The sequence below is a fragment of the Pelophylax lessonae genome, assembly GCF_965119305.1.
Source record: "Pelophylax lessonae genome assembly, chromosome: 4".
In the NCBI taxonomy this organism is placed as follows: domain Eukaryota; kingdom Metazoa; phylum Chordata; class Amphibia; order Anura; family Ranidae; genus Pelophylax; species Pelophylax lessonae.
Window position 1 is genome coordinate 344,280,096 of NC_138771.1, and position 21,824 is coordinate 344,301,919.

The window sequence follows — 21,824 nt, forward strand, 5'->3', positions numbered from 1 at the left end:
TGGGGTCTGTAGCCTTTTTTTAATATTTGTGGGAATGAAAATCCACGCTTAGGATAAAAAGTGATCAAGGCTGCTGCCCACCTGAAAGTATGACTCGGAAATACTAAATAAAATTGAGAGAAGGTGAGGTAGATGGCGCTGCCGTGGGTAAGTAAACTAATGATAGGTATTGGACAGAAAATGGCAGATAGCAATGGTATAATAAGTTTAACCACTTAAGCCCCAGCCCTGTTTCGGACACTTTTTGTTTACAAACTAAAATCAGTATTTTTTCCTAGAAAAAAACTACTTTGAACCTCCAAACATTATATATATTTTTTTAGCAAAAAATCTGGAGAATAAAATGTCGGTCATTACAATATTTTTTGTCACGCGGTATTTGCGCAGCAGTCTTTAAAAACGCCATTTCTTTGGAAACATTTTGGAAAATCACATTTAACTGCATTTAAAAAATACTAAACAGTAAAGTTAGCCCATTATTTTTGTATATTGTGAAAGATGATGTCACGCCGAGTAAATCGATACCCAACATGTTGCGGTTTAAAATTGCGCACACCCGTGGGATGGCGACAAACTACGGTCAATAGAGATCTCAATAGGCGACGCTTTAAATTTAACGGTTACCACTTTAGAGTTAGAGTTTAGCTCTTTTTTTTTTTTAATTATTGCTCACGCTCTGGCGATCACGGCGATACCTCACATGTGTGGTTTGAACAGCGATTTCATTCGCTGCTCGACTTCCGTATACGTTTTTTTTCGTGCGCGAGCTAACGGTGACTGGGGCGGCTAAAGTCTTTATTCATTTTTTTCCCTATTTTATTTTTTTTTTTTAACTTTATTACAGGTTTTAAAAAAATAAAAAATAATCTGATCACTTTTATTGCTGTCACAAGCAATGTAAACATCCCTTGTGACACCAATATGCAGTGACAGGTACTCTTTACGGAGGGATCGAGGGTCTAAAAGACCCTAGACCCCTCCACTACACTTTCATGTAGGCCAAACACCGAAAACGGCATTTTTGCATGCAGCCGTTTTTTAAATCTGCCGCCTTTTGCAGCAGAGTAACCCGGAAGTGACGTCATGGACGCCGCCTCCGGGTTACGCCATCGGAGACCCGATCAAAGCCGGAAACGGCTTTGATCGGGACTCCATCCAGCCAGCGGATGCGGCGGCTGGGTGCTCGGGTCTCCAGGTGGGACAGGAGGCCTGTTCAAAGTCACGGAAGGCGGCAGGAGGGGGGCGTCCCCTCCCGCTCACCCGGGTAATGATTGAGCGGCTCCCGAGCCGCATCGATCGTTACTGACGGAAAGCCGACCGTCGCCTGTAAACCACAGTCCCGGGATGGTGCCTCTAGCTAGAGGCATCATCCCGGTATAACACCGCAAAGTCTGCCGACGTAGATCTACGTCACTTTGCGGTAAGTGGTTAAAGTTGCACAAAGACAAATATGACCAGAAAATAGTGTAATAAAGTGCAAATGCGCACTATATGATATAGACAGATAAGAATCAATATATAATAGTAAAAATTAATGCAATATATGAGATAACGTAGTAATATAAAAATTAACAAATATGTGCAAAAGTGCAAAAAGTGCAGAAACAATTGATATAAATATAAAGTGCAACGTGAAGCAGATAAGGGTCAGTGAATGATGACTGATTTGAAAGAAAGGGAATAAATTGGTGCGAGGTAATTTAGAAAAAATTGAAAAATTAACCACTAAGCTCTAACTGGTAAGTGCAAAGTGAACATAAATTGATTGTTAAAAGGTGCCACCAGGTGGATAAGTCATATATAGAGACACTATGGCTCCGTTCACATGTGAGCGCATGGATCACGGGCAGAACCGCCGCGGTTCCGCCCGCTATCCGGAGATTATTGCAAATCGCGGGACGCCTGTGCGTTGCCTGTTGATTTGCAATAGACCCCCAAACGCTGAGTGATGTTGCCGCGATTTCCGCCTGCCGAATCGCGGTAACATCGCGCAAAAAAAAATCGCGGGACGCATTACGACCAAAAAAGTACAAGAGCTTCTTTGGAGCGTAATGGGTCCCGCGATTTTGCGCGATGTTACCGCGATTCGGCAGACGGAAATCGCGGCAACATCGCTCAGCGTTTGGGGGTCTATTGCAAATCAAAGGGCAACGCACAGGCGTCCCGCGATTTGCAATAATCTCCGGATCGCGGGCGGAACCGCGGCGGTTCTGCCCGTGATCCATACGCTCACATGTGAACAGAGCCTATGAGGTAGTGGCTGTGATAATAAATAACAATAATAACAACATTAAGTAGGTGATCAATCCAATATTAATATAACATAAACAATGTGAATATAAATAAATCAAGTGGACCAAGTATATATAAATAAATGATTTAGGTGATTAAAGTGATGGGTGAAAAGTCCAAATAATATTGTGGATGGTAATCTCCAGCAACTGAATTGCTCCTAGGTGATCCGTTTCTGGGGGCGCATGTGAGGAATACAAAGTGCTCCCCTCACGATCCAGCCCGCACTCACCAGAAATTCCTTACCCCTACAGGGGTATATAAAGCGTTGTGCCCTCTTAGGGGGGAATTAGGGGGAACCTCTTTCCAACAGGACCATCAATATAGGATATCCTAGGACAGGGACACCTCTCCACAAATGGTATAGCTCAATTGGATCCAGGGGACATCGGTAATGGATAAGGGAAAAGAAGGAAGTGCCGGACCATATGAAGGGAAAAAGACCTCACATAGTGAAGTATTGCCAAACAATGTGTTTATTATAAAGCCAAAAAGGTACTCGCAATATTACAGGTAAAACAAGCTTTGAAATCGTGGAGCCGCAATAGAGCCGGGTTGTACAGCGGGGCTTCCGGAACACCGTGCGCCTCCACATCCGGAAATACGTTCTAACGGGCAGCCGATGTGACGTGGTTACGTCTTACGCGTTTCGCCATAAGATTTCATCAGAGGCGGTAACCAGCACGCCATCCCCGCTGCTTAAATAGTAAATAACAAAGAGGTTACCAGGCAACCGGAATAAAGCCATAGTGTTGCGAACTGACTAAGTCCAATCACATAATAGATACACAGATGGTCAGTTGTTACTAGGCAGAATTTGAGTGGAAAAATGTGTGGTGTGGCAACAAATGGGAACCAATGAAAAATATATAACAAGAAACACCACTGTTTGCTGGGTAGAAGATAAATAGATATAATAAAAATACGTTTAAATAATTTTATTATGAATATACCTATTGGTTTAAAAAATATAGTTTAAAAGAATGGCAGCGAATGTAAAAAATGTATATAAAAAAGGATGAATATGAAAGTGAAACTAAATAAATATTGAATATTATTAAAGGGGAATTAAAAATTGGACAGATATTAAAACTCATAGACCAAATTGAAAAATCAGATGAACTGGTAGCCACTTGTACACCATATAAATATAATATTTAGCACAGAAACAGGAAATTATATATATAACAAACTAAGTATAAATGGATAAATAGATAAGGTAAAAGAATTGGAAAATTGTAGACGTGCTTAGGGTACACATCAATATATATGTTTGTATATATGTATTGCATAAATTTATCTAAAAAGTAAAAATATTAAAGGCTATTGTATAAAAACCAGGAATAGTATGCGTTAAAGTGGATCGTGTTCAAGGGTATGGGGCCTATTAGTTAGAATTATAACAATTTAAATCTATATCTAAATTAAGGCCTCCCGGCTGGAGAGATTCCAGCTGGTAAATCCATTTCGTTTAATTTTTTTGAAATCTTTCTAGTCTTGTTTTCTCCTCTCCAGTGGCCTTTAATCATGTCAATCCCATAAAAAAAAAAAAAAATCATACCCTTGGGGTCACGGTTATGTCTCTCTAGAAAATGCCGAGATAAACTATGATTTGGGTAGCCTTTCTTGATATTTTTGATGTGTTCCCTGATGCGGATATAGAGGGGTCTCGTTGTACATCCAACATATTGGAGCCGGCATGGGCATTCAACTATGTACGGCACATGGGTTGTGTGACATGTAATCAATTCCCAAATGGGAAATTCTTTTTTATTTACCATAGATCTGAAGGATATAGTTTTCTTAGCCTGTTTTTGGTTATTTCTGCATCCCATACAATTCCGACACCTAATAAAGCCCTTCATTCCTGGGAATAATTTAATTGTATTGGGTGGGTCAATAACATTATGAACCAATCGATTCCTCATACTGGAGGCTTTACGGTAAATAAACTTGGGTTTGGTCTGTAAAATTTTATAAAGTGTTTCGTCTGTTCTTAAAATAGGACAATATCTTTTAAAAATGTTCTCCACTGTTTTATATTGGTTATTGTACCCTGTGATAAATGCACATTCAAATTGTCCTTGCTGGTTCCTAGGTTTATTGGTCAACAACTCTTTTCTATCTATATCCTTAACTTGATTCATTGTAGTCTCTAGTATTCTCCATTTATAGCCTTTTTCTTCAAAATTTCTTCATCAATGTTTCAGCCTGTGATATATATTCTTCTATTTTGGTGCAGTTGCATCTAATTCGCATATATTGCCCTTTGGGAATATTTTGGGAATATTTTGTTTCCACTAAGGGTGGTGGCAACTAGGCTTGTGACGGTATCAGATTTTCATGCTGCGATTAATTGATTAAGGTTTTGCCACAGTATTATCACGGTATTCAATTATTAAATTTCTACCTCACTTGAATTTCATTGCTGAATTTAGGGACTTTGGTTCACTTTTGCATATTATTATATAGTCAGTACAGACTCCAGGCCTAAAGTAAGTCATCAAGCAGTGTCTAGGTAGTGATAACTGGTCCTGGCGCTCGGCTCCGATCCGATGGCCTGGTCATTAAGGGGGCAAATCCTTGTGGTCCAGAAGTGGTTAAACCTGAAGGAGGACCGGTGTTGTTATTTATAAATTACTTTACTATTGCTTTAGGCCTGGTTCACATGTATGCAGGTTGGCGGCCCACATTTGCACAGGCATAGCAGCCCATTGATTTGAACGGGCTGCTATGCCCTCATTTTCCGCAGAAAAAAGGTGCATGCAGCATATTTTTAAAATTCAGTGGCCTTGAAATCCACCCTGCTTTTGCACCATGCGACTAACCTGCAGTTCCTGCTCTGGCAAGCTTTCTGCGTTTTTTATATACCGTGGGCCCAGCATTTAAAAACACAGTTTGCGTGTGCAGCAACTGCAGGTAAGTCACATGGTGCAAAAGAAGGATGGATTTCATGGCCACTGCATGTTTTTAAATTCTGCATGCACCTTTTTTTCACCCGAAAACGCAGGCATAGCAGCTCAAGCCCATTCAAATCAATGGGCTGCTGTGCAAATGTGGGCCGCCAACCCGCATACATTTGAACCAGGCCTAAAGAAATAATAAAGTAATTTATAGATAAAAACACTGGTCCTCCTGCAGGTTTAACCACTTCTGGACCGCAAGGATTTGCCCCCTTAATGACCAGGCCATCGGAGCCGAGCACCAGGACCAGTCATCACCAGGTAGGCCAGACACTGCTTGATGGCTATATAATAATGTAAATGTGGACTGCTATGCCTGTGTGTGTGTGATATATATATCACACACACATACACTGCTATGCCCATGTATGTATATTGTATATCTCTATATCTATGTATGTATGTGTGCGTATATATCTATCTTATTCTGTCTTCAGAAACTGCCTTGTATTAGGGCTAGGCAGTGTTTCTGTCTGTGTCTCAGCCCTGGAAGAAGCATGCGGGTGTGTGCTGGGAGATGTCTGATTGGTTACAGGGAGGAGCTAAGTCTCTCACTCTAGGATCATCTTACCAGAGCTGTTTCTATTGAGTGAACGAGTCATCCAGCTCACTGAAATGTATCAATTCAAAAGTCAGACTGGGAGAGCAGTTAAGCACGGTATTTTAAAAATGCCACAATAACAATACCGTGGGTATGCAATACCGCGATATATCGAATTACCGAAAACCGGCACATCTCTAGTGGCAACTAGACGTGGGTATGTAGCCATTCTTGTTAGTGGGCTTGAAAAAAGTCCTTGTCTGCAAGTGGCCATCTTCTTTATACAACTGTAGTTCTAGGAAGTAGATTTGTTCATTGCTTTTTGTTCCAGTAAATTTGATGCCATACTTATTATTTATTTCTTGAAGAAAGGATTCAAGGGACTCTTCTGATCCCTCCCACACCATAATGATGTCATCAATATATCTTCGATAAAACGAGAGTCCAGGTCTATGATTTCAGAATATAATTTCTTCCTCTAATTTGTTCATAAAGAGGTTCGCAACGCTGGGGGCATATTGAGCCCCCATTGCGACCCCTTTAGTTTGTACGTAGAATTTGTTGGCATACCAGAAATAGTTGTGCGACATAGCTAGTTTCAGACTCTCGTTTTAGCGAAGATATATTGATGACATCATTATGGTGTGGGAGGGATCAGAAGAGTCCCTTGAAAATTTTCTTCCAGAAATAATAAGTATGGCATCAAATTTACTGGAACAAAAAGCAATGAACAAATCGACTTCCTAGACCTACAGTTGTATAAAGAAGATGGCCACTTGCAGACAAGGACTTTTTTCAAGCCCACTCACAAGAATGGCTACATACCCACGCCTAGTTGCCACCACCCTAAGTGGAAACAAAATATTCCCAAAGGGCAATATATGCGAATTAGACGCAACTGCACCAAAATAGAAGAATATATATCACAGGCTGAAACAATGACGAAGAAATTTGAAGAAAAAGGCTTTAACAGGAGAATATATGAGACTACCATGAATCAAGGATATGGATAGAAAAGAGTTATTGACCAATAAACCTAGGAACCAGCAAGGACAATTTGAATGTGCATTTATCACAGGGTACAATAACCAATATAAAAAAGTGGAGAACATTTTTAAAAGATATTGGCCTATTTTAGGAACAGACAAAACACTTTCTAAAATTTTACCGACCAAACCCAAGTTTATTTACCGTAAAGCCCCCAATATGAGGAATCGATTAGTTCATAATGTTATTGACCCACCCAATACAATTAAATTATTCCCAGGAATGAAGGGCTTTATTAGGTGTCAGAATTGTATGGGATGCAGAAAAAACCAAAAACAGGCTAAGAAAACTGTATCATTCAGATCTATGGTAAATAAAAAAGAATTTCCCATTAGGGAATTGATTACATGTCACACAACCCATGTGACATAGTTGAATGCCCATGCCGGCTCCAATATGTTGGACGTACAACAAGACCCCTCTATATCCGCATCAGGGAACACATCAAAAATATCAAGAAAGGCTACCCAAATCATAGTTTGTCTCAGCATTTTCTAGAGAGACATAACCGTGACCCCAAGGGTATGATTTTTTTATGGGATTGACATGATTAAAGGCCACTGGAGAGGAGAAAACAAGACTAGAAAGATTTCAAAAAAATTAAACGAAATGGATTTACCAGCTGGAATCTCTCCAGCCGGGAGGCCTTAATTTAGATATAGATTTAAATAGATATAGATTTAAATTGTTATATTTCTAACTATTAGGCCCCATACCCTTGATCAAGATCCACTTTAACACATATTATTCCTGGTTTTTATATAATAGCCTTTAATATTTTTAATATTCTTTAGATAAATTTATGCAATACATATATACAAACATATATATTGATGCGTACCCTAAACATATATTCTCCTTTATATCCTTTTTAGCACGTCTACAATTTTCCAACTCTTATACCTTTATCTATTTATCCATTTATACTTAGTTTGTTTATTTTTTTTTATAATATATATATATATATATATATATATATATATATATATATATATATATATATATATATATATATACACACACACACACATATATACATACACACACACACATACTATTGAAACCATAAGTGTATATATATATATTTCCTGTTTCTGTGCTAAATATTATATTTATATGGTGTACAAGTGGCTACCAGTTCATAGGATTTTTCAATTTGGTCTATGAGTTTTAATATCTGTCCAATTTTTAATTAATTCCCCTTTAATATTTAATATTCAATATTTATTTAGTTTCACTTTCATATTTATTCTTTTTTATATAATTTTTTTATATTCACTGCCATTCTTCTTTTTAAACTATATTTTTTAAACCAATAGGTATATTCATAATAAAATTATTTAAACTTCTTTTTATTATATCTATTTATCTTCTACCTGGCAACAGTGGTGTTATATATTTTTCATTGGTTCCCATTTGTTGCCACATCACACATTTTTCCACTCCAAAATTCTGCCTAGTAACAACTGACCATCTGTGTATCTATTATGTGATTGGACTTAGTCAGTTCGCCATACTAGGGCTTTATTCCGGTTGCCTGGTAACCTCTTTGTTATTTACTATTTAAGCAGCGGGGATGGCGTGCTGGTTACCGCCTCTGATGAAATCTTATGGCGAAACGCGTAAGACGTAACCACGTCACATCGGCTGCCCGTTAGAACGTATTTCCGGATGTGGAGGCGCACGGTGTTCCGGAAGCCCCGCTGTACAACCCGGCTCTATTGCGGCTCCACGATTTCAAAGCTTGTTTTACCTGTAATATTGTGAGTACCTTTTTGGCTTTATAATAAACACATTGTTTTGCAATACTTCACTATGTGAGGTCTTTTTCCTTCATATGGTCCGGCACTTCCTTCTTTTCCCTGATCCATTACCGATGTCCCCTGGATCCAATTGAGCTATACCATTTGTGGAGAGCTGTCCCTGTCCTAGGATATCCTATATTGGTGGTCCTGTTGGAAAGAGGTTCCCCCTAATTCCCCCCTAAGAGGGCACAACGCTTTATATACCCCTGTAGGGGTAAGGAATTTCTGGTGAGTGCGGGCTGGATCGTGAGGGGAGCACTTTGTATTCCTCACATGCACCCCCAGAAACGGATCACCTAGGAGCAATTCAGTTGCTGGAGATTACCATCCACAATATTATTTGGACTTTTCACCCATCACTTTAATCGCCTAAATCATTTATTTATATATACTTGGTCCACTTGATTTATTTATATTCACATTGTTTATGTTATATATATTGGATTGATCACCTACTTAATGTTGTTATTATTGTTATTTATTATCACAGCCACTACCTCATAGTGTCTCTATATATGAGACTTATCCACCTGGTGGCACCTTTAACAATCAATTTATGTTCACTTTGCACTTACCAGTTAGAGCTTAGTGGTTAATTTTTCCATTTTTTCTAAATTACCTCGCACCAATTTATTGCCTTTCTTTCAAGTCAGTCACCATTCACTGACCCTTATCTGCTTCAGGTTGCACTTTTATATCAATTGTTTCTGCACTTTTGCACATATTTGTGAATTTTTATATTACTACGTTATCTCATATATTGCATTAATTTTTACTATTATATATTGATTCTCATCTGTCTATATCATATAGTGCACATTTGCACTGTATTGCACTATTTTCTGGTCATATTTGTCTTTGTGCAACTTTAAACTTATTATACCATTACTATCTGCCATTTTCTGTCCAATACCTATCATTAATTTACTTAGCCACGGCAGCGCCATCTACCTAACCTTCTCTCAATCTTTTTTAATATTTACATGTTCCCTAAGCCTGACTCCAAACTTTCTCGTGGTTCTGCCCACATATTGGAGCCCACAGTGGCAGGCTAAGAGGTAAGTAACATGTGTGGTCCCACGTGTGATATCATTTTTAATTTTAAAGTACTCTCCACGGGAGGAGGATTCAAAAATCATAGTTTTTTTTCTGTGTTTGGAAGTTGATTACAGGCATACCCCGCTTTAAGTACACTCACTTTAAGTACACTCGCGAGTAAGGACACAGCTTGTTCAGCTTGGCATGACACTACTCTCGGTTTTCAACATTGGCGTCTGTAGGAAATCTTGGTCAGCTTGACATGGCACTGCTCCCAAACCATAAGTGACAGGGATACCAAACTTAGGGAGCACCGAGAGGGTACCCAGGACTACAACATATCATGTTTGTGGCTGGCCAGCTTGACTAGGTAATCTACTATGTCATAGTCCTGGATCCCCTTAACATGCTCCCCAAGCTCGGTGTCCTTGTCACATGGTTTGGGAGCAATGCCATGTCAAGCTGACCAAGATTTCCTATGGAGCTAGTGTATTTACATGCATTGAGAAATGAAAAAAGGTATTGCTTCACTTTAAGTACATTTTCGTTTTACATACATGCTCTGGTCCCATTGTGTACTTAAAAGTGGGGTATGCCTGTACAGTGTTCGCAGAAGATTCCATGCATTTTTACATACCCGTTTTATCTTTTGTCCTGTAAGTTTTTACTGCGCAATAAATACTAGCTTTACAGTACTTGGCTACCTTTCCTATTCCGAATTTAGAGAGCATCCTAAATGTCTGAGCCACGCTCAGGAGGTTTACATCTGATTCTTGTGACCAGTCACTTCCTTTACCAGATTCAAGCTTGTTTTGACCCCCCAGACATAAAAGCTGGAAGTCCCATTACCTTAGGTAAGTGGGGATAGAAGAGTAAGTTTGGAACACATCTGCACTGTCTTACAAGAAGATTGAAGCACAAAAGCACTTTATCAAATGGAGAGGTCATTTGCATATTGCATATTAATTTTTGTCTGGACATTTTTGGACTTTGATTTTATAACTTTTTGGTATAATCCCTAAATACTTGCCACTGACAAGGGTGCTTACAATGATCAGCTTTTATGTAAAACTTTCATCCCAAAAAAAGAAAAACTTTTCTGTAAGTGCTTAAAAAGCATGAGCTGGAATTTGTTTGGTGTATCTAAATCTGCTAGTATATCTATCACTCCCCTCACCCCAGACTTATTATGCTGCTGTCCAAAGGTGCCCCTGTTCTCCTTCATCCAGAGTGGAAGCATTCTAATACAGAAAGTGTGTTACTGGCCAGATAATGTGAAAACGGAAGGGAAAAGCCTAAAAAAGAAAACTAATGCAGCAACCACATCCAGGGATTGGTAAGCTGCATTATATTATATTTTTGGTTTTAGTACCGCTTTAACCACTTCTGGACCGGAAGGTTTTACCCCCTAATGACCAGGCCATTTTTTGCGATATGGCACTGCGTTACTTTGACAATTGCTCGGTCGTGCAATGCTGTACCCAAATAAAATTTATGTTCTTTTTTTCCCCACAAATAGAGCTTTCTTTTAACAGTATTTGATCACCTCTGCAGTTTTTATTTTTTGCACTATAAACAAAAAAAGAGTGACAATTTTTTTATTTTCTGCTATAAAACATATCCAATAAAAAATATGAAAAAAAAATTGAATTTCTTCATCGGTTTAGGCCAATATGTATTCTGCTGCATGTTTTTTGGTGAAAAAAAAAAATCCCAATAAGCATATATTGATTGGTTTGCGCAAAAGTTATTGTGCCTACAAACTAGGGGATATTTTTATGGAACTTTTACTAGTAATGGCAGCGATCAGCAAAATATAGCGGGTCTGCAACAGAGGAATCAGACACTGACACTTTGTGGGGACCAATACAGTGATCCGTGCTAAAAAATATGCAGTCACTGTAGTGACACTGGCAGGGAAGGGGTTAACATCAGGGGTGATTAAAGGGTTAAATGTGTCCCTAGGGAGTGCTTGCTAACTGTGGGGATTTCTTGCACTGTGGGAAGACAGATCTGTATTCCTGCTTAGCAGAACACAGGATCTCTGCCTACCCTTCTCACAGAACAGCGATCTGCCTTGTTTTACTAAGCAGACCGCCATTCTGCCTGTCAGGAATGATCTGACCAGCTGATTGGCTCCCACTGTGTCCAATCACAGTGGTAGGGTGTTGCTGTACGTGATTCTGCCTGTAGAAGCCACTGTCCCGAAATATATGCAAGTGGGGCAGTTTGCAAACAGTTAGTGATTGCAACCCCCCCTAAAAAAAGGGACCTTTTTTTTTTAGGGCATGATATATAGCATAGTGCTTGTGCTGTGTAATTTGTCCCTTCCTATGTTGTAATATACCTGGCTGATCCTGCCTTTTTCCTGTGTTCCCCTGTCTGTGCTGACCATGGAATTCATGGCTGTTGTGCCACGATACTGCGGTCAGGTTGTATGCCTCCATCATCCTGCTCTCTGCTGTAAATCTCTCCCCCCTGCCAGCATGAAAGCGGCTCTCCTCCTTGCCCCTCCCTCTGCTATTAAGCTGCAATATGCAGCAATAATACATGTATCCCCCCTGGATTATGCTGGAAACATTTATAGTGTATGTGTTTTATTTCATGAAAAGGCTACATACCTTTTCTCACACTGCAGCTGTGTGGTCACGTGACTTTCCTCAGCTGTCCAGCTGACATCTCTGGGGAATCCCGCTTCTCTCCATAGATCGGGAAAGAAGAGCGGAGGGGGATCACGTGACCACACAGTTGCAGTGTGGCAAAAGGTATTTAGCCTTTATATAAAAAGAAAAAAAAAAAAACACATACACTATAGTTAATGCCAGCAAAATCCAAAGAGGATACCAATAAAGTCACAATATGACTTTCCAAAACTTTATAAAAGTGGTTGTAAACCCCCTACATATACCCAGTGAAGTGACTGACCTCAAGTGATACACATAGATCAGTGATGGCGAACCTTGGCACCCCAGGTGTTTTGGAACTGCATTGCTCATGCACTCTGCAGTGTAGTTGAGCATCTTGGGAAATGTAGTTCCAAAACATCTGGGGTGCCAAGATTCGCTATCACTGACATAGATGAAAAATTCTCCTACATAAGTTGTACCCGTTTATCTGCAGGGGAGTTCTCTACATTCAAAGTCCAGAATTTATAAAGCTTTCAGAAAAAAAGCTGAAATAACCCTGCAGCGCTCAAGGAGGAGAGGTCAGAGCTGATTGGAGGGGGGGAGACACCCCCTCCTTCACATAGGAATCATACAGGAACAGAGCAGAGGTTGTCAATTGAGGGCTATGCGAAGATCCCTCCCTGGTCACCATGTTTCGCCTGGTGTCAGGAGAACGTGTCAGAAATGATTCATGCTGATAGTAGAGTGAAGCAGCAGACAGAAATGACACTTATGCTGGCCATACACGCACAGAATTTCGGCCGTTTGCAGACTGAACGATTATTCGTCAGTCGAAAGCGAATTGGCCACTAACTTACAGAATAAACTCTTTTACATAATCGTTTTAAAAGTTATAAAGATCGTTCAATAGCATTCACAATACAAGTCATAATATTATTTTCATTTCAATTTAACCATACACGTAACAACTTTTGTAGAAACGATAAAAGTTTTCGCTATGGATCCATCGACATTAGCCGGGCACACGATCTAAATCGTCGGTAAACTTGTGTTCACTAACGGCCCGATTTTCGAACGATCTTTCCTAAAACGACCATTTTCAGCCGAAATTCTGTGCGTGTATGGCCAGCATTATTAGTGCCGGTTCACATTTCTCTAATATGTGATACGCAGGGGGGTGTCAATTAAAGTTTAATGACACCCCCAGCTGCGATCGCATATCGCAGTGCGATCTGCAAGTTCGCACAGAATCGGATCGCACTAGTGTGAACCACTATGCGATCCAATTCTGCTGCGAATAAAAATAAAAGCCTCATGTGCGAGTTTAGTGCGGATACAAAGTGTAAGGCTGAAATTCGCACCGCACATCAGATCGAATGTCATGTAGGAGCAGTGCGCTCCAAATTACATGCGATCTCTGCAAACGCACTAATGTGAACCGGGGCTTAGTGCTCTTATTAGAAACAAGTACACACTACAGAGGAAGATGCTTTGTTCATATTTCAGGTTTACAAGCACTATAAAGCTTGTATAACATTGTAATCAATGTGTAAAGAGTGCAGTCCTAGTGATTAGAAAGGTGCTCAGTCATAGAGGGAGTACACAGAACAGAGGCAAGGATACAATGACTGTGTGTCCATTAGGGGGAAGCATGTGCCCGGCATGGCTCTATAAACATTCCATTCACACACATCGCTCTATGTATATAGTGGTATAGGCGGGGGCGCTGCACTCAGGAATAAGTACAGGGCTCACATAGACGCCATGCTCCCAGCATGCCTTGCACCGGTGCCCTGGCCTCTCTCAAACATGGTAATTCATATTGCCATCACATGCGTACCGCGCGCACAGCCCGCCTTACACACGGCCAGTTAGGCCCAGAGAGCCCGACAGCGACGGCCACCCACCGCCCTCTGAGCCATGCGCTCTTCCCACCGGCAGCACCTACCTAATGTCATTATTGTACCTCTCCACATCGGAGTCCCCGCGCTCCGCCATTACAGGAACAACCGATAACCTCACAACTGACCCACCCACCCACATGCCACCTGACTGAACGATCCCTGCCACTATTGGCTGAACAGAAGGTCAATCAAATGTAGTTCCGGCGAGTTGGATGACAATTTCCGGAAAGGGGAAGCCCAGGAAGTGACCGCTAGGGGGAGGAGGGAGCGGGGAGCCCGGGAAGGTGAAGTGCTGGCAGAGAGGAAATATCAGTGCTTCTGGGGATGCCTTGTAGTGAGGAGGCTGACTGGAAGTGTATTGTAGGAGTGGGGGTTATTCTTATAAGGATACACAAGACTTGCTTGGAATGTGCTGGTGTGTATACTCTGGTAGTTTACATGTGCAATGTCCATTATTTTATGTTATATAATTTTATATAACATCATTGTTATGTGTTATATCATTTCTACAATGTACTTTCAATGTTCACTATGAATACTTAACGTTGTATAACTTTCTATGTTCAATTTTAATAAACGTTTATAATCAAAAAGAATGTGCTGGTGTGTGGATAGCTTTAACCACTTAAGCCCCGGAGGATTTTCCTGCTAAACGACCAGGGGGTATTTTGCGATTCGGCACTGCGTGACTTTAACAGACAATTGCGCGGTCGTGCGACGCTGTATCTAAACAAATTTGGCGTCCTTTTTTTCCCACAAACAGAGCTTTCTTTTGGTGGTATTTGATCACCCGTGCGATTTTTACTTTTTGCGCTATAAACAAAAAAAGAGCGTACATTTTGCAAAAATAGCAATATTTTTCACATTTTTTTTATATGAAATTCCCCAAAAAAAAATGTAAAAATCAAAATTTTTTTAAATTTTCGGCCAATTTGTTTTATGCTACCTATGTTTGGTAAAAAAAATCGCAAAAAGCGTATTTTGATTGGTTTGCGCAAAAGTTATCGCGTTTACTAACTACAGGAAAGATTTGTCATTTTTATTATTATTTTTTTTTTAACTAGTAATGGCGGCAATCTGCATTTTTTTTTTGCGGGACTGCGACATTGGGGCGGACAGATCGGACCCTTGATTGACATTTTTGACACTTTTGGGGTTACCAGTGACATTTCTACAGTAATCAGTGCTATATATATGCACTGTTACTGCAAAAATACACTGGTAGTGAAGGGGTTAACTTTATTTGGGAGGGAGGGGCTGTGTGTATCCCTAGGGGCGTGCTTTCTACTGTGATTGGCTGTGGCTTGAGCTGTAAGGACACTGATCAACGGATCTACATACTAGATCCGAGTGATCAGTGTCTTTACAGCGAGGAGAATGACAGGTGGCTTGTTTACACAAGCCGCCTGACTTTCTCCCTCTCCCCCGCCGATCGCCGAGTGACTGGCGGACATCGGGTCCGCTGGTCACACGCGCGGGGGGGTCCGTGACCGCGCGGGAGCGCGCCTCCGCGGGCGCGCGCTCGCTCCCCAGAGCCTCACAGGCGAGCGACGTAGACCTACGTCACTCTGCCTGTGAGGGGCTGACTGCCGCAGTAAATATACTGTGAGCAGTCGGCAAGCGGTTAACCACGCGAAGACCAGACTTATTCTGGCACTTCTACATGCAGAAATCAGTATTTTTTTTTTCTCATTTTTATTGGAATTTTAATTTAACAATTTCAACAATAACATTTACAATTATTTGTTTCTTCTGACTCATCAGTATTTTGTTGCCAGAAAATTAGTTAGAACACTCAAACATAATATATATATATATTTATATATACACACACTGCTAAAAATAAAAAATGAAAGGAACACTTTATTAGGAGTACAGCATCAAGTCAATTACATTTCTGGGATATTTATCTGGTCAGTTAAAGTAGTATACTCCGCTATATGACTTTTACCTACAGGTCAGCCTATAATAAGGCTGACCTGTAGGTACAATTAATATCTCCTAAACCTGCACGGTTTAGGAGATATTAAACCTGCGTGAAACCGCTGACGTCTGTGGCGCATGCGCTCTGAAGGTCCAGCGCGTATGCGCAGGAGTGAAGTCATCGGGGCTCCGGCCACGCACAGCGCCAGAGCCGCCGAACCAGGAAGAGACTCCGAGGGCATGTCAGCTCCCTCAGCGTTGTCCAGACGACCGTGCCGGGGCTTCGTTCTATGGTAAGTATTTCATAATGAGCTGGTATGCGATGCATACTAGCTCATTATGCCTTTGTCTTACAGGGTTTTTTTTTTATGAGTATACAACCGCTTTAAGTAGCAAAGGGGGTTGTTGATAATTTTTCGATTGCTTTGGTGTTAATTAAATTAACAACAGGTGCACTAAATACGCAACAATGAGACGGCCTCCAAAACAGGAATGGTTTTAGAGGTGAAGGCCACTGACATTTTTTTTCCCTACTCATCTCTTCTGACTGTTTTTCACAAATTTTTTGGCTAGGGTCAGTGTCACTACTGGTAGCATGAGGCGATACCTGGACCCTAAAGGTTGCACAGGCAGTCCAACTCCTCCAGGATGGCACATCAATACGTGCCATTGCCAGAAGGTTTTCTTTGTCTACCAGCACAGTCTATTCTAGGAGAGCTGGACAGGTCCGTAGGCTTTTAACCCATTAGCAGGACTGGTATCTGCTCCTGTGCAAGGAGGAACAAGATGAGCACTGCCAGAGCTCAACAAAATGACTTCTAGCAGGCCACTGGTGTGAAGGTCTCTGACCAAACAATCAGAAACAGACTTCATGAGGGTGGCCTGAGGGCCCAACGTCCTCTAGTGGGTTCTGTGATCACTGCCCGGCACCATGGAGCTTGATGGGCATTTGCCATTGAACACAGAATTGGCAGGTCCGTCACTGGCGCCCTGTGCTTTTCACAGATGAGAGCAGGTTCACCCTGAACACATGTGACAGACATGAAAGAGTCTGGAGAAGCCGTGGAGAACGTTATGCTGCCTGTAACATTGTTCAGCATGATCATTTTAGTGGTGGGTAAGTGATGGTCTGGGGAGGGATGCACAGACCTCTACAGGCTAGACAATGGCCCCCTGACTTCCATTAGGTATCAGGATGAAATCCTTGGACCCATTGTCAGACCCTATGCTGGTGACGTGGGTCCTTGGTTCCTTCTGGGGCTTGACAATGCCCGGCCTCATGTGGTGAGGGTACCTGGAGGATGAAGGAATTGATACTATTGAATGGCCCCCACGATTGCCTGACCTAAATCCAATAGAACACCTCTGGGACATGTTTCGGTCCAGCTGATGCCGCCAGGTTGCACCTCAGTCTGTTCAGGAGCTCAGTGATGCCGTGGACCAGATCTGGGAGGAAATACCCCAGGACACCATCAGTCGTCTCATTAGGTGCATGCGTCAGGCATGTATACAAGAACATTGGGGCCATACAAACTACTGAGTACCATTTTGAGTTGCTGCAGTGAAATTTCAGCAAAATGGACTAACCTGCTGCATCATTTTTTCACTTTGATTTTCGGGTTGTCTTTGAATTCAGCTCTCTGTAGGTTGATCATTTCTATCAAACAAACATCCTTTCCTTCCTAACACATTACCCAGTCCATATCAGTATAGATATCCAGCATGAGATTTTTCTGCATTGGAATTTGATGTGTTTTCAGTGTTCCCTTTTTTTTTTTTTTGAGCAGTATTAGAAAATCATCAAAAAGTTTGTTTATTTCAGTAATTCAATTCAAAAAGTGAAACTCTTATATTTTATATAGGTGCAATACACACAGAGTGATATATTTCAAGCATTTCTTTCTTTTAATTTTGATGATTATGACTTACAGCTTAGTGAAAACCCAAAATTCAGTGTCTCAGAAAATTAGAATATTACATAAGACCAATAAATAAAAAAAAAAAAAAAAGATTAATACAAAAAACGTTGGCTTACTGAAAAGTATGTCCATGTACAGTATGGTATACACTCAATACTTGGTCGGGGGCTCCTTTTGCATTATTTACTGCATCAGTGCAGCGTGGCATGGAGGCGATCAGCCTGTGGCACTGCTGAGGTGTTATGGAAGCCCAGGTTGCTTTGATAGTGGCCTTCAGCTCCTCTGCATTGTTGGGTCTGGTGTCTCTCATCTTCCTCTTGACATTACCCCACAGATTCGTGGAACTTTAGTTAGAAAATTAAGTTCTGCTAGATCACTTCAGGCTGGTCCATTTTGCAGGTATAGCTATGTAAAACGTTAAAAATAACTGTCAATACTGTTTAAAGTCCAGTAATACACAGTTTCACCCTGTTCTGCATATGCTTAGTTGCTCTCCCATTTTAGGCACTGAGTTTGTAGAGGCCGATCTGCTGACAGCCTTAAAGCAGAATTAAACCCTCCTATCCTTTACAGCCAAGGACGCTGCTTCGTGATATTGTTTCTGGGTTACTACATCGGAGACCTTATCTAAGCCGATTATGGTTTTGTTTGGGTCTCTGGCCAGCCGGCGGATGTGCTGGCTGGTCGAGTGGTACAGAAGACCCAAGCAGAGCGGGTTACAGCATTGGGTACATTTGGGTACAGCATTGCAATGACCACGCAATTGTCATTTAAAGTGTGACAGCGCTGAAACCTGAAAAGTGGCCTGGGCAGGAAGGTGGTGAAAGAAGCCTGTTTTGAAGTATTTAAAAGAAATAAACATCCTCCCTCGTAAAAGAAATAAGGGATGACAGGTCTTCTTTATGGAGACATCTGGGGTAACATAGATGGGGCATTGTTTACGCCCACTGACACCATGACATTTTCTGTCCCCACTGGCCACAGTCGGCCCCCCTAAAGCCTAAAGGACAGTAAACTGGCCCTTTTTTTTTTCGAAAGTTTGAAGACTCCTATCCTAGACCATAGAGATTCTCTATGATAACCCAGTGGCACCGCCAGATCGGATACCTGAGCTCCCTCCGATTGCACAGGAGAGGCACCCCCCTCTTGCTGCCTTTGAAAGCAACTCAGCGGCTAGGATTGCTTTTAGATAAAAAAAAGCATTGGCGGATCAAAAAAAAAAATACTGGGGTTTTGGCATACAGCTGCAACCCCAGTATAACCATTTGAAGCCAATCACGTATGTGTATGTGATTTTCCGTCAAGTGGTTAAAGCTGAAAGTGTAACTAAAGGCAAACTTTGTTTTTCTTATTTTGGATACAGTAGGGCTGACCATACATTTTTTTGTACAATATGAGGTCAAGCCGAAACACTTTCAATTTGTATGCAAACATGCAGGCCCTTGCACTACACAGTTAAAGGTAAATCCAAAGGCAATTGAATGAGAAAATTGCATAATGTATGGCCAGCTTTTTTTTGCCATCTGTGTCCCACTGGGGAGATTTCACTTCACTTCTTGTCTCATAGCCAGAACAGGAAGTGAGAGGAAATCCTTCCAAAGTGAAGGTAGGGTGATGCGTCACCAAAATGTCCCCAGTGAAAGTTTTTTTTTTTTCTGTAAGTCAACATTTGGAATTTTTTTTGTACTTTCACTTTCAATGAAAACAGATGCCAGGACAAATATCAAGTGTGAATCTCTATAATGGGGGCACAGACAGCACTAAAAACTGACAGGTGTTCTAATCCCTCTCCACCCTGTCCAAAACTGAAAATAAAAAGTTTGCCTTTACACTTGAATGTATATATGTATGTATTGTTTGGATCCAGTAGTAAACGCATTAGTTATGTGTTACAGTCTGTATCCCATTAAAAGTGTTATACTTACCTGCTCAGTGCAGTAACACTGCACTTGCTTCCTCCTTTTGGGTGTCCCCTCAGCAAACTGTTTGCTAAGGAGGCACCTGTGTGTGGGTACTCCCAGACATCTCAAGTCTCCCGCAAGTCGCGGGAGACTCCCGCTATCCGCCCTGAGCTCACGGACACCCGCGAGCTCAGGGCAATATCCCGGCTGTGAGTGAGTCACAGAGTGAGTCACTCAGATGAGATGACTCATCGATGCAGGCAGGAGTGTGTCAGCTGTCAGCAAGCTGAGCCTGCACACTCAGAGAAATCACGTCGGAGCCGAAGTAGATCCGGCTCACAGGCGGAGTGATATGAGTCATGCACTCTGCCTGTGGGAGGAGCTGCAGAGAGCAAGCAGCGGCTTTGCTCTCTACTACAGCCACATTCTACTCCAGGAGGCATTTTGGCGCGCGGGACCGTGTGTAATGTTCTGGTACCTTTGGGTACCCTAATTACTCTTTCATAAGTGTATGCGCCCCACCATCCTCTTTTGGTAAGGTGCGCATACACCTTTAAGACTGATGCTGTCATCACTGAGCGCCAGACTGGATGGCTATTTAGATCGCCGGCTCTCACTCACATGTGTTCGTTCAAACTGCTTTGTGCCTTGATGCTAACCTGTCTTGAAGCTCTCATGCTTGCAAGCATACCTCGCTGTCGGAACCACGCTGCGCTGATCCCTGTATCCCGCTACCGGATCATCCGCTCTTGCCGAACCTCTCCTCTGCTACATTGCTATTAGTGATAAGTACCCCACAGGGGAAACCTCTATAACCTTTATACTAAAATTTACACTATCTAGCTCTGCATACTAAGGACTATTACTACATCTGCATTATCTAAGATTGCTAGCTCTTGAGCCTACTACCACCTGTTCTTGCACTGGGTTGATCTCTCTTGTATGTCCAACTGCTACTCTGTCATCTGCTACCATACATGATTGCTAAACCTATCTGCATCCCATCTGCTACTATCTTACTTTCAAGAACATTTCCTTTCAAGTGTCTGTCATCTACCATCTCTACCCAACCTGTCTCTTCAGCCTATCATCACTGTGTTACTATATACATAAGTCACTCTAGGAAACATCTTATTGAGTGTGTGTATTTACTTGCTGAATTGAGATCATCCACACATGATGAGTCATTGAGAGTTGGGAATGGTGTCTCAGCGTTTCTCTACATGACTACTGAAGTGGAATATTTCTGCAGCTCAAAATCCACATCATACGTAAAACGCAGGAGCGTTACAGATTGAACGAACCACAAATGGATTCAGCAGAAATAACCACTCAGATGACACAATTAAAACAGCAAGTAACTGCGTTAATACACGCACTTGCTGAATTAAAAGAAGACAATCAGGCTCTGTCGCAGCAGGTAATTAGACTGACACAACTTACCACTGCTCAGTCCCCTGAACCCAAAATAAATCCTCTTTTGGTATTTACAGGCGATCGCAAAAAATTTCGCGAATTTAAAAACGCATGTAAGTTACTTTTCTTGCTAAAACCCCGTACCTACCTTACTGATCACATTAAGGTTTGTACTATTATTTCTTACCTAACAGGCGATCCTCGGGCCTGGGCAGACTCTCTTTTTGAGAGAAACGACCAGCTTCTCAACTCCTATGCCTTGTTCCTAGCAGAACTCACTAGCCTATATGATGATCCCAATAGGCAGAGTACTGCCGATCTTCAATTAAGATCCTTGAAACAAGGTAGGAGACCTGTAGAAGACTTTGTCGCAGAATTCAAGAGATGGACCCTTGATTCAGAATGGAATGATGCATCTCTGAAAACCCAATTTAGGCTTGGCCTATCA

General features: G+C 41.4%; 1 protein-coding gene across 7 annotated transcripts in view; it reads right to left on the bottom strand.

Annotated features, from left to right (window-relative positions):
- The window catches only part of TCERG1 (transcription elongation regulator 1), a 192,132-nt gene extending 177,789 nt beyond the window's left edge, over positions 1-14,343 (bottom strand). For 6 of the 7 annotated variants that reach the window (XM_082253128.1, XM_082253125.1, XM_082253127.1 and 3 more), the window contains exon 1: positions 14,262-14,327. In XM_082253128.1, the coding sequence (XP_082109254.1) occupies positions 14,262-14,311 (50 nt within the window). In that variant the 5' untranslated portion in view covers positions 14,312-14,327. Of the gene's footprint in view, positions 1-14,248 lie in introns of all 7 variants that reach the window. The other variant, XM_082253129.1, reaches the window with a different exon arrangement.
- Positions 14,344-21,824: the final 7,481 nt, after the last annotated feature.